Source organism: Misgurnus anguillicaudatus, chromosome 19 (genome assembly GCF_027580225.2).
Source record: "Misgurnus anguillicaudatus chromosome 19, ASM2758022v2, whole genome shotgun sequence".
NCBI lineage: Eukaryota > Metazoa > Chordata > Actinopteri > Cypriniformes > Cobitidae > Misgurnus > Misgurnus anguillicaudatus.
The window spans coordinates 30,465,073-30,478,991 of NC_073355.2; the positions used below are offsets into that span (position 1 = coordinate 30,465,073).

The 13,919-nt window shown below is 38.0% G+C and overlaps 1 protein-coding gene across 4 annotated transcripts in view; it reads right to left on the bottom strand.

The window, feature by feature from the left end:
- Positions 1-341: 341 nt before the first annotated feature.
- Positions 342-13,919, bottom strand: part of atp6v0a1a (ATPase H+ transporting V0 subunit a1a) — a 29,421-nt gene continuing 15,843 nt past the window's right edge. For 2 of the 4 annotated variants that reach the window (XM_055194262.2, XM_055194258.2), the window contains 13 exons: positions 13,143-13,355; positions 8,850-9,000; positions 8,233-8,372; positions 7,922-8,085; positions 7,713-7,803; positions 7,516-7,634; positions 7,200-7,416; positions 7,006-7,113; positions 6,749-6,856; positions 3,400-3,417; positions 2,896-3,013; positions 2,605-2,776; positions 342-1,643 (listed from right to left, as the gene is read on the bottom strand). In XM_055194262.2, the coding sequence (XP_055050237.1) occupies positions 1,550-1,643; positions 2,605-2,776; positions 2,896-3,013; positions 3,400-3,417; positions 6,749-6,856; positions 7,006-7,113; positions 7,200-7,416; positions 7,516-7,634; positions 7,713-7,803; positions 7,922-8,085; positions 8,233-8,372; positions 8,850-9,000; positions 13,143-13,355 (1,713 nt within the window). In that variant the 3' untranslated portion in view covers positions 342-1,549. The remainder of the gene's footprint in view (positions 1,644-2,604; positions 2,777-2,895; positions 3,014-3,399; positions 3,418-6,748; positions 6,857-7,005; positions 7,114-7,199; positions 7,417-7,515; positions 7,635-7,712; positions 7,804-7,921; positions 8,086-8,232; positions 8,373-8,849; positions 9,001-13,142; positions 13,356-13,919) is intronic. The other 2 variants (XM_055194263.2, XM_055194261.2) reach the window with 1 other exon arrangement.

The following is a 13,919-nucleotide window of genomic DNA, read 5'->3' on the forward strand; positions in this document are numbered from 1 at the left end:
ATCCAGATTCTATTGGGGTAGGGGCGTTTTTGTTTAAGTGATTTCAAATATCAACATTGGCTTTCAGAGATCATGCCCCCCGCCTTTAAATAAATTTGAAATATATATTTTTTATAAATATATATAAAACTATTTTAGCTTTAATTTAATGTACCTATTAAAATATATCAAGATTAGACAAATAAAATATGAATTCTAATTTCAGTAATAGCTCAGACATAATAGTAATTGGCTCAGGACTGGGGGGGGGGGGGGGGCTATGTCCCCCTGCCCCCCAAACTCCGGTTTTGATTATAATTGCTGTTTTTACACATTTAAAACAAGAAAACAAAATCACATGCTCAGATCTACCCCTTTCTCTTTATTGACAAACAAAACAGACAATCGTTTAGCTTCACTGACTGATTCTACTTGGTACAGTTTTAACTTGCTAAATTTATCAAAGTGGACCACATTTGATATCTAACACACCAACACATCTTTAGGAGCCAGTGCATGTTGTAAACTCATTTACAGGCAACAACCAAACAAACAAACATGAAACTTAACACTACAGTGTACAGATTAATATAAAGATGAACTGTTGTCCAAAGGCAATTGAAAAATACAGAAACTAACAAGAATTCAAGACTTTTGTGTGTGATGGTTTGTGTGAAATGAGAGATTTGTGATAAATCAGGTTCATTTGTTATATTATATGGATTGTTTGTTCGGATATGCATGATGATGTCATCATCAACTGTGTATGACAGGAGCTCAAAAAGTGCTTGATTTAAGTGCCAATGAATCTCAATGCATACACTTTAAAAAAGGCTGGGATATTTTCAAGCCAGCATTGGGTCAAAAAGGTTAGCTGTAGTATTAAATTAACCCAACAATGGTTTATATTTCACCCAACAATGAGTTGAAACAATGCAGCATTTAGGGATGAAACAACCCAGCTTGAGTAAAAATTAAAACCCAAGGGGCCGGGCATGTCCTTTTTTGACCCAAGGTGGGTTAATAATAACCCAGCATTTTTTTTAAAGTGTACAATCTGTTGTTTGGATGTGTTCAGGTATAACATAAAGGATAAAATATGTATAAAAAACAAAACTCTAATAACTTAAGAGACTGGGAAAAACGCAGAAACAGACACATACTTCACCGATACTGTGATGGAAAGGAAATGTGGATAATGCTATAATGTCAATATTATATTATTTAAGCAAATGTACAAATATTTATGAAGCATTACATAGATCTGCATCATTATAATTTATGCAAAAACATATATTCTGTTGAGGAGTATATATATGAAGGAACTTGGGAGTTATGAAATCCTGTGTTATAAAGTTACACAAATATAATCTGCAGTCCAAGCTCAGATTATTTTCAGCTCAGCTTCTATCATTCAAATGTAGTTTACCTGTAAATTATTCCATTTACATCCTGATGTAAAACACCTGAGAAATGTAGAGCCTTCACAGTAATGATAAAATCTGGCGTTTATTTCGATCGGCTCTGTTAGTTTGGAGGTGTTGAAGCTCGAAGAGAAAGTGGGTGCGATTTAGTCATCAAACTTGCCCTCCAGTATGTTGTCAAAAGTGAAGGGCATAAACATGAAGCCCTGGCCAATGTAGAACTTATTCTGGAACTCCACCCTACAGAAATAAAACAGAAGGGGTCACAGCCACTAAAAGTATATATGAAAGAAAATTAAAATAAATTACAAATAAAACAGCCACAATCATATTTTCAGTGACACCGTAGCTCACCGTCAATATTTATTAGTGGCCAAATACACACAGGATTTAAAGGAAAATTCTGTGGTCACTGCCACTTTAGCTCTATAGACGGTTTCATCGGACGCACGTGATACGCGTCTGGATCCTAACCTTACTTCCGGTTTCGTTTTTTTAAGGTCTGACTAGTTGCTAAATTGATCTCTTGAACAAATGCCTCGTCGAAAATAACAAATGTTTTGGTTTCCTAGGTAATCTATGTGTTGTTTTTTTGCTTGTTATATAAATAAACTACGTTTAAAGGACTTTGTTGTTATTTATTCTTAGCGGAGTTTACCGGAAGTTACGTGCAGCCGCTTGTTTATGTTGTTACTGCTGAAACGGTCTATAGACATTGTTTGTTATTATGATTGAAGAACTGCACTCAAGGTGCTGGGCAAAGATTAATCGTGATTAATTGCATACAAAATAAAAGTGATTTTTTTTGCATATTATGTGTGTGTATTGTGTGTAATTATTATGTATATTTAACCACACACACATACATATATTCATTTTAGATTTTTTTTATTTATATATATATTTTTAAATGAATATAGAATATAGAATATATAAAAATAAATGTAAATGTTTCTTAAATACATACGTGAATGTGTGCGTATATACATAATATCACTTTTTTGTATGCGATTAATCGCGATTAATCTATGCCCAGCACTAGTTGTATGACAAATTAGTTAAAAATTAATGCCACAAACTGGATCATTGTATTTGGTCTTTGTAGCTGCAGTGTGTGGATGTGGCCACTGGTAGGGGGAGACAAAGAGTCGCTTGTCTTTAACTAGTTACCTACAGGACAGTAACAAAAGGTGGGATTTACCAGTGCAATCTAAGAGCGTGTAAGAAGGCCGACAGTCCTTCCATAATCAACAGAATAAACACGGTCAATGAAGCAAAAGCGGCAAAGATGAATGACAGAACAATGAATCCAGCAAAGTTCCTAGAGGCCAAGCCGATGTGCATCACCATGGACCACAAGACTTCAGAGAGCTCTGCAACAAAAGACAAATGATTACTATACAAATATTACTGTGCAAATTTACATCTACACAACGCACATCCACATTTAAATAATGTATTGGTGGAATCAGCAGATGTGTGTGTTACTTACGGGCGTGGGCCAGACTCAGCGCCCAGAGCCGTAGATAAGATGCAGTGTTTGAAATGCAGCCCAGGCAGTATTCGATAGTGTGAATGGCTTGATGCACCGCTTCATCTGCAAAATTAAACTGAAGAGAAAGACAGTGCAAGAGAAGTCGTTCATACGAATGAATCAGACTTTAATCAGAGAAAAATACAAATCCCACTCCCAGCTCAATAACAGCATAATTATATGCTGAATAACAAACTCAAAGCCTGATTACACATCATTTGGTGCCATATATCAGAATCACGCTTCATTATGGCTTTTTGAATCGTCCCCGTTTAATGATGCTGGTGGAGAAATTACAGTCTAGATTGGGATCTAAGGAACATTTTATAGAGATGAGAACCTTCACCAAACACCCACTAGAAGAGGCTAACCAACACATCCACGTTAACACACAAACACAACAGAACATGTACATACACACAATCTAGAAAATGACACCAAACAGAGCAAGAAAGTTCTTACCACTTCCTCTTCGGATTGCTTTGAAGGTAATCGGACACATGCACAGACAGACACACATATAGGGGTTAAAATAGGGTTAATGACAGTGTTAGAATCTGTTTTAGAGAAAGTGGACAGTGAAGTTCACAGAAAATACAAAGACCTGACAACCAGCACGGTAGTGGCCCAAAACAGTACTTGTACACTTATGAATGTCATTTTAGATAACATATCAAATAAAAGTAGAAAATATTTTTAAGGAAGATAGTGCAAGTATTCAATTTCAAGGAAAATATTGTACATACAGTCAGGGACATCATGCACCAATTTTTTTTTAAGGGGGCACAGTGTGCACAGCTCACAGAAATTTGTGCATAAACAGACATCAAACAAAATATTATAGAGCTTTCAGTATTTTACATGGCACTTACATTTCTAACAATTTTGAACTTTCATGCAAAAACCTCCAAAATAAAAGTATCAAATACTATTTATTCGGAATAATGAAATATTGTATAATGACGTATCATATTTACATCTGAAGCGGCATGTTTTATTAATTTAAGTTTGAATAAATGACTTGTTTAATTGTGTCATTAATGCATTTTGCACAACAACTGCATTATCCTATAAAATTAATGTCATAACGAAAATGACATAAGCTATAGCAACGTGATCTACAAAAATTTGTAGACACAATTATTAGAGGAACGCATTATTGCATCAAATTTTACCTCATTTGTGAGCATATGTGATTCTGCGCTCCCGTGAACTCTGGCGAAGTTTGACGTTGTACCAAGATGAATCTAGAAATCTACTAATATAACGTCGAGACACATTTTAAACCACACACTTAACTTTCTACACAGAGGAGGTTAACTGCACATTACCGTTCTGGGGTTTGGAAATGTTGTGAGCGTTTACACGTTTTAATTCCTCAGATAGCAAAATGCAGCAGCAACAGCAAAGAGCCCGTGAGCGCGCCCAGACTCTGATGACGTCTGCGATTGTGCTCTCTGCAGCGCCTGCCGCCATAATAAAGTAATGTAACACGATTAAAACGGCGAAAATCTCCGAAAAGTGACAAGGATGCAGCACAGAATTGATAATATTGTGCATATTAAACAGATTAAAAGACAAAAAACGGATTAATTGACGCTTCTTTGATTTTGAGGTTGTTTGCAAAATCCATTTGGCTCAAAAAAAAAAAAAACCCAAAAAAACAAGGGGGCACGTGCCCCCTCAGTTTGAATGGCCATGACTCCTCAGTATACAGTATATGTAAGCTTGTCTGTGAAATTCAGGCTAGAGTCTCAATCTAATGATGAGATTTGGAGCATTACATTACATTGATTTCAATCTTTGACATGACCTTACACAGTCAAGATTTAAGATATCAAGATTTTTAAAGAATGTACATTATGTAGGATGATTTTATGTAATAACAGTAAATCACAAAGAAAATGACATTAGCTTGGTTTTCACAGACTGGGTCACATATATTCCATGTTTAAATATTTCAGATCTATAAATATGCTGTTTAAAATGAAAAGAAAACATTTGGACAAAGTATTTTCTCTCGCTTGTCAATATCAATATGCCTTATATCTCATATCTATCATTAAAGGAAAACTCAATATTTTATAGGTTCTTACCTCAACTTCAACCTCAACAAGACGAATGAATACATCCCTATCTTTCCTCAATCTTTTAATCTTCGTACAGCGCACTGTGAACGTGCCAGCACCCAGCCCAGCCCCATTCATTCCCATGGCTCCAAACAGGGATGAATTTAGAAGGCACCAAACACTTCCCTTTTTAAAGACTGTTACACGAGTAGTTACACGAGTAAGTATGGTGGTACAAAATAAAACGTTTGTTTGGAGCCATAAGAATGAATGGGGCCAGGCCAAATGCCAACACACTCAAGAAGCGCTGCACAAAGACCAAAGTGCACGCACTGATAAAAGATAGGGATGTATTAATTCATCTGAGGTAAGAACATAGTAAAATATTAAAACTGGGGGTGTTTTCCTTTAATAAGGTGGGAATGTTTAGGCATGTCATGATGATTCAATTTTCATTCATAGAGTCACGATCTGATAATTCACGATTCATCTCAATTATTCTGCGACTTAGTTTGAAAAGTCATATATTTTTAATTGTGGCCTAAGTGAACAAACACTTTTTGGGACCACTGAAAATCTAAATAAGAAATAAAAAAGATAAGCAATGCTTTTAAATGCTTTATTATATATGATCTGTTACACCCCTGTTTAAAAAGACTCACTTAGCAGAGTGGGGAGGGGGTTTGTTTGGTGTTTTGAGGGAGGTTGTTCTGGGATACGTAGGCGGTGGGGGCACGGAGATGGCACTTTTTAAAGGGTCTGACCCAGTTGAGCATTGGTATGTAGATCACAGTTGCAGTGAGTCACAGAACGGAATGCCCACTGACGACCCCACTGCCAACTGTGGCTGTTTTTGGCACCCTTGTGCAGTTTGATACCAAGTGGGTGGTAACAATTTGCTCGTAAACCATACCAAAGTAATCCACTTAAATTATGCTTATAAAACTTTGTGTTATTCTGATAAATACATATATGCAAACAAACACACAAACATGCATCCAGCAGTCTTGTCAAAAGATGTCATTCTCTATATAAACAGAATATTGTGAGACTGCACAATGTTATGCCATCAAGAAGTAAAAAAAATGTAGGCATGTGTGATTTAAATTCTAAATTAATTATGGTATTTAAGGATAAAATAATATTATTTGTAAAAACAACAAGTAACATAATAAAACATTGCACACTGTAAAAAAATCTAGGGTTACACAAAAAAATGCATTTAAAAACGCATTTGAAGTCCCTGTAAAGTCAATCTTGAAAATTGCTTCCAAACACATAATAAATGTTAAAAATTTATTTCTGAAACATGCCCCGCCCCTAACACAATCGCGAGCATCCATTCATGTTGTAGTGGTATTTGAAAGTTAAGAGAGACGTGAGCTTTCCGGGGTGCGAGTGGGCGTGGTTTTAGCGCTAACAGCGGACACGCCCCTCTGTTTGAGATCAGAAAATGCTGCCTTTTTTATTTGGCGTTTTTCTGGTTTTTTTGTGGTGTTAAAAATTCAGACCACATCTAATATCTGACTTTACAGGGACTTTTATTATGTATTATGACGTTTTGCGTTATATATACCGTATTTCAAAGTACAAAAGATGCTGTGGAGAAGCCTAGTCAGAAACCTGAGCTTATTTTGCCTCATATATAATTTAAAGCTTTGGCCAACACCAAGGACACATGTCTTCCACATAAAGTACTGACTACAGGTGATAATAGAGAGACAGACAGGAAGTCTCCTCACCTCAGGCTCTTCTTCTGTGTTTTGGGCCAACTGGTCATGCTGGATAATTCCAGCTTCATCGTCTGTAGGGCCATTACCCACACGGATTCCCCCAAAGTTATGTGTTCCCTGTAAGGAAGCACAGGGGAAATAATCCTAATACACACAATAAAAGTCATCATAATTACCTCCGTGTATCAAATACAAATTGTGCTATACAAAAAAAAGTACAGTTTGAATCTCACTTTGCATCAATTTTAGATACAGTAAGTTCTTACCAGGTTTCTTCTCCAGAGATGCTGCCTCCGCATAACTAATGTCTTTACTATAAGCATGCACGGCACACAGGCGAGAGCTATGACAACTAACAGAGACTGAATTACCATCTAGAGTTAGAGAAAAGAGAAAAAATGTCATTTTTATTTTCCTTTTGCATCATCATATTATGACATCACCTGGCCTCTGTGTGTACCTGTCCCCTGTATAAAGGTTTGTTGGTGGGATCGTTGTAGTTGAAGAGGAACATGTTGATGAAGGCTATAAGCAGACTGGGGGCGTCTTTTGAGGTCTTGGCATCGTAAGCCGTCCACTTGTAGAAGACGATCAATATTAGGTATCCAAACAGAGAGCTCATGAAGACGATCTCAGGAATAAAGCCCAGAAAGATGTTCAGACGCTTCTTAAAGTACCTTCACCAACAAACAAAAAGACATTTAAAGCTTTAAATCTGAATACAGACAGCGTAAAGTAACCTATCGAGTAATTCAGAAAAATGGTGGGATGTGTACATGTGATTGAAAAGGCTGAGAGTAACTCCAAACAGCATATGAATGACTCCCAGAATGATGGACATCTTCATCTTGAAGGAATTTAGAAACGTCAGCTTGTTGGCGGCAATGTTCCAGATCTGTTGGGGAGGAGAAACAATTATATATTTTTCCATGTAGTGTACGATTCTTAAAAGATCATTCATCTTGATGCTTACTGGGTCAATGCCGATAGGATAGGGTCCACCAAACACTCCTGGCACAGCCGGGTCCAGCTGTAATATCCTGTTTTCTTCTAAAGTCTTAGACCTAGATGATTGAAAAAAAAAAACCTAATCTGAATTATGAGAAAGAATCACTTCAAAGTAGTATCTGATTATGAAAAAAAACTAAATCAAACGTTAAAGCGTTGAAATGTAAAACTCACGTCCAGTTGTCTCCTTTATCTGTAAACATGGGCCTGACGCTCCAGCCTGAGCCGAAGACATTGAGAGATTTGGAGAAACAGTCGTTGTAGATGATTCCAGTATACACAGAAAACAATCCCATCAGGAGAATAATGTACCGGCCCGCAAACACCATTTGAAACATCTAGAAAGATTAAGAAAGTGTGTGGCGGCTCATTTACTTGTATGTTTAATGCTTTACCAATTATCAAATGATATGAACTAGTGGAACAACAATACATTCTGGGATTGATGAGTGAATGGATAGATGAATGGGTGAACTGATGGATACCTCATTTTCATTTTTCTGGGCAATTAATCGTCTCTCTCGCAGTACGAGATATAGTGCAGCACAGACCATGAGGAGACCGTGGCCCAGATCACCAAACATGACCGCGAACAGGAAGGGGAAGGTGATGATGGTGTATGGAGCTGAACACAAACATGGAGAATGAGAAATCTTTTCTCAACAAACTCAGAAATAGCTAGAATGAGCTATATTTCTAATCCTCTCAAAGCTAATGTCCTTTTTTGTGATTACCGTTTTCTAAATTAAGTTATCCTATATAATGTAAAGGATATTCTGTAAAAATCTAACTTTGATATCTTTAATATTGACTGAGTAACGATTAAAATCAATGACTCAAATCAAAAAACTTGATGCTTCCAATCTCATTATAGAATAATAAGACTTTAGACTGGATTTTACAAGCAGAGACACACATTTAGGAAGTAAACCTAACACTGGATTCGAACACCCCTTAACGGCAACATTTTAGAGCTTCCGGACGCAGCCATTGTTAGTTTGCTTTACATTCTGTATGTATTTTTATATAGCTCATTTAGTCAAGTCTTTGTCCGAAGAACTCTGGGAATGTCCACAGTTCATTGTGTGGATGTGAGGGTTACCTGGGTTGATCTCCCGGTAGTTGCCGATGCCATAGGCGTCAACGATGCTTTGAAAGCCAGAGGTGAACTTATTGGTCTTGTTGTAGGTGGGTGGCGTCTGTTTGGTTTGCATTCTGTTCAGGATGGATGGAACAGTGGATCCACTTTTTTCCTGCAAAAAACAGGCAGATTTTTTGTATGCATGTAAATAAGCATTACAGTTTTTCTGTGCAGTGGCTTTCCATTTTTTATTTGTCTATGCAACGAAAAACTGTTTTCGTACAAATACAATCGTTTCTACTTTTTAGTTGATTTAAAACGTCTTGATTTTTTGCTAAACGAATGGTTACAGTTTCAGTATGTGACCATGGACCGCAAAACTAGTCGTAAGGGTCAATTTTGAAATTTAGATTTATACATTATTCCAAAGCTAAATAAATAAGCTTTTCATTGATCTATAGTTTGTTAGGATGAGTCGATTCGAAAATCTGGAACTTGAGAGTGCAAAAATCTCACTGTAAGCTTTTACACAAAAACTAAACTTGAATAGGAAATCCTCTAAGAACGGGTAACGCAGTGAAGTTTGTAGGCGAGATTCTGGCCAATTTTGATCGCGATTTTGTAACATCCAATCACAAAAATAAAGTTTTGATATATTTACGGTAGGAAATTTACAAAATATGTTCATGGAACAAAATCTTTACATAAAAGAAAAATCGATCATTTTGACCCATGCAATGTATTTTTAGCTTTTTATACAAATATACCCATGCGACTTACGACTGGTTTTGTGTTCTAGGGTCACATACATGCATATGCTCTGTATATAAGGAGCTAAGATTGGCCTTGTCCATTTCATAGTACCTCATGGGTTGGTTGGTTTAGGTCAGCTTACTTTTGGAGGCTTTTCCACTGGGTACAGTACGTATTACCCAATACTTTTTTTAGTACCACCTTGGTTGGGGTTCCAAGCGACCCTAGCTGATACCCGAATGTGACGCGAAAACACCAAATCACTGATTGGTCTGAGAGAATCGTCACTACCAGCGTCATCGCTATAATGTAAAAGATTAGCTTTACCTTCATGCTAGCTTGCGCTGTCTCGAGTAAACCTGTTGTAATCTGTGCTTTGCTGTAACTGTGGGTTTACACCAGATGCGAGTTCAACGACTTGCGCGAGTAGATCACATACAAAGTCAATGAAAAGACGCGATCAGATGAAAATTGCCGTGAAAATATTAAACTCAAGCGAAATATTCGCATGACTTGGAGTTAAATCCTGCGCGTAATCTAGAGCGAGCAACGCGATGCGATTTGCACGCTTCGCGTTTGGTGTAAACCCACAGTAAGTTCCCAAACTCCCTTTTACCAATGAAAAACATCTCAGGTTGTGAATCAGGAACACCGTATTAGTTTTTTCCAGACTTGCAGTTTGTGGCTGCACATTCGCGACGCGCATGTTCGCATATGCTAAAATGCGCCTTAAATGAGACTCAGCGGAGCGGTCGACTGACGCCAGGGGTGTTTGTACAGAAACCGTCATGTGAGACAGAGGTAGTAGTTAACGCGATGTGCAAATATCTATTTGTGGTGGTCAATTTTAATTTTGTGGCAGACTGAGAAATAAATAAATGTATGGGAATGTACAACGACGCTCTCACTTGTATGATGTCACAGCAGTAGGCAGCGCAAATATAACGTCACACCTATAATCCCTCTCACTCCAAAGTGTTAATAAACTCAATGGAAAAGCTAACCAAGCCAAAGTGAAGTGAGCTGACCCGACCTGACCCAAACCAAACTGTGGGGTACTATGAAATGGAAAAGCGCCATAAGTTGCAAAAGCCGTTAAACGCCACCTCCTTCAAAAATTAGATAATATTAACTGAATGCTTTCGGCATGTATTATACAATCTTTAAATACTTTCTCTTCAAATCTCAGCTTCAGGCCATTCAGAAATACCAGTTTGTTGGCAGAATACATTAAAAGTCTGATAAAAAAAAAGCTAATTTACAAGGGTTTTGCATTTAAGCTCTTCATATGTACCTGAGCGTATTAACCAAAATCTATAGCGTGTTTAAGGGGCGTGTTGAGGCAATGTGTAAGAATGCTGGTATTAATAGCTACTACTTAAATCAGGCATGAGGAAGAATACCACGCGTAAGGATAGACTTTGAACCAGCTCATTTAAGGACACTGAAATCTGAGTTCCTGTTTGCACAAAAGGAATCTGCTTTTTACCAATAAAAATGCTTTACAAGGATTATAAAACAGTTTCCATCAGGCTGCGAGAATCCATATTTAGGTCTCTGTAAATCCAGTACTATATTACCTATATATAACCTGTATTAACCCCATAAATGCAGACAGAGACAGACACAGAGGAACAGAAGGTGAATCTGTGCAACTTAATCCTCTTAAGCTTTACTTGTTACAAGGTTAACATTCCAGTGATCTCTAAACCCTACACTATAACCTATCACGACATGAATTGCAGGTATTACATACAAACTTCACACTTCATATCAAGATCTCACAGTGGCATTCCTAACATGCACAAACGTTCTGCGGTAGGTTATGAGAAACTAAAATCTACTGCTAAAGCAATCATGCACATACTGTATACATTGAAGACATGCCACTCCTACTGCTGTGAATATGAGAAGGCTTAACCTATCCTTTTAATTTAGATCACATTGAAAAGTAAGGGAGCAGATGGGCACGGCCATATCTCATCCATCTTTTCATCCATTTATCCATCAGAGCACGGCAGAAGTGATGGACAGAGCCCATTTGTGGCGCTCTGAGGAGGGCAGATGAGGGTAAGGTTTCAGCTGCTCTTGACCACAGGGAAATGCAAACTTTGATCTGACAGCTCTCATGACTCAATGTAAAAGCATCTGGGCATTCCGTCCTAACACTCGGTCCCCTGTGTGCATGTGTATATGTGTGTCATGAGATAATGGGACATCAAGTTATGCTCACAAAGTGTGACTCATTGTATGTGATGATAAGAACAAAGCGGACACTCCTAAGAGACAACACATGCGTGGCTGTAATTAGTGTGGAGAAACCAATATTAGCCTAATATGAACTTGACACAGGCCTTTAGACTACAGATGCACCATGAATATATCACTCGAAGAGCAATTTAACTCAACCCTAGTTTACCATTCAAACATATAAAACATACGAAAGTTGGTATTTTAAGTCGTTGATCATCAAAATGACAAATTTCAATGTTTTTCCTCTGAAAATTATTTTATCATACCTTAAAATAGCGTGAATGTGACTACACCCTTAATTTATTTAGTATAATGTGCATTCATGAATATGCAAATTAGTCTCCACCTGCACTCAATCACACCAGCTTGGTCAACAAAATGACGTGATTAGTTACAACATGCAAAAAACATGGGCGATTTAAAACCGAATTCTTGCACGTCAGAGGCAAAATCCGCTTCTTGTGGGAGGGGCAAGTGCTATGCGGTTGTCTGTTTGCAAGATGACTGATGTTGATTGTGCATTTATCGAGAGAGTTACCAGTTTGTATTTTTTAACCTTACTATAGGGGGAAAATAAACGGCACGGGTCGATAAACGTCACGTGACTCAAAAGTGAAACGTGTATTACAACTTACCAGGATGTCCTCACTGACACTCTTCCAAGCGAGGTCCTTTTTATTCCTGTCTCTATAGAAATAAGAACTTGTCTCGTATAGCTCCGGGTGACTCCTTACAGACAAGTTAAAGCGTTTCTTCAGGTTGAATGAGTGCCTCCGGGCGGGGCTGCCGCCACAGCAGCAAGCAGGCTCCTGATTGGTTAACGCGGTGCGAAATTCCGTCAAAGTTCAAATTTTTGAACTCGGGCGTCAGCCGAAAATTTGCGTCAAACGCAAAATGCACAAAAAGCCCCATTCACGCGTACCGCGTCAGGCACAAAAGAGACGCGTGAATGAGACGTAAAGGCGTCTTCCGCGCCGCGCCAAACGCCTCATCCGCGCTGCGAGACCTCCAGACGCGCGTCAACGAGTCTTCACATTGACTTAACATTGAAATCACTTGCGCTTAACGCCTCTGTAAACGCAGCAATATGGAGAAAGTACTGATGAATTTGCACATGGTTTGTCTTAATGCATATCGAAAACACCGCATAGATATATAAACAATATAAAAACCTTGATTTTCAGCACAAGGGGGGCTTTAAAAATTATTAATAATAATGATAAAACAAAACTGGCTGCTGTCCATAATATTTTGCCTTTTGAATTTTCATTTCCCATTTGATTTGTTTGTATTTGTGCGAGTCCTTACCGTGCCCCGACGAAGTGCAAACTGAATGGAGTCTAGATCAGACACAGGGCACCATATCTCAGCAATCAGACACTTCTGAGTCACATCGATGTTGCAGAGGTTCAGAGTGTGATAAATGGCCTTCATCTTCCTCACTTTGATGAACCAAACACGAAGAGTCTTAGCAGCCGCCTGCAAAACTCGTTGCCCGTGATCCTCAGTCTGATTTAACACCTAAAAAACACAGCACAGAGAAAGAGAAGGTGTCAAAACAGGAAGTGGAATTAAATCAAATTGGAAGTAATGATGCAGATCTCTACAACAAACAGCAGTTGGATTGCTAAAGCCCGGAGTATAGTCTGTTTTTTATGTGTATGTGAACGTACGCGCATGTACTGAAATCTCTAAAATGCTGCCTTCTAAGGCATGAAGACATCAAGGCACATGCAAATTCAATGTTAGGTTTACTTCCTGTCTCCTGAGATACCTTCATCGTCTTGTCCCACAATTATATGCATTGGTTTGCGCTGGGAATGTGATGGATCGAGCCTGGTCAAGTTGGAAAAAACAAAGCGACTACAGCACAAATTTGGTGTAAATAAGGTAATATTTTCACTGTTTACACCTTTTGATTGCATTTCTAGCGAGAAATTAGTATTGGGTTCTCAAATATGGGATTAGTTATAACAAAGGCGCTCTCCATTTATATCACAGACTGTAAAAAAAGAAAGATGGACGCCAGTTAGCTCTCTTCCATTGGTGAAAAGTGAAGCTGCCCCGATACGGCACTGACATCTT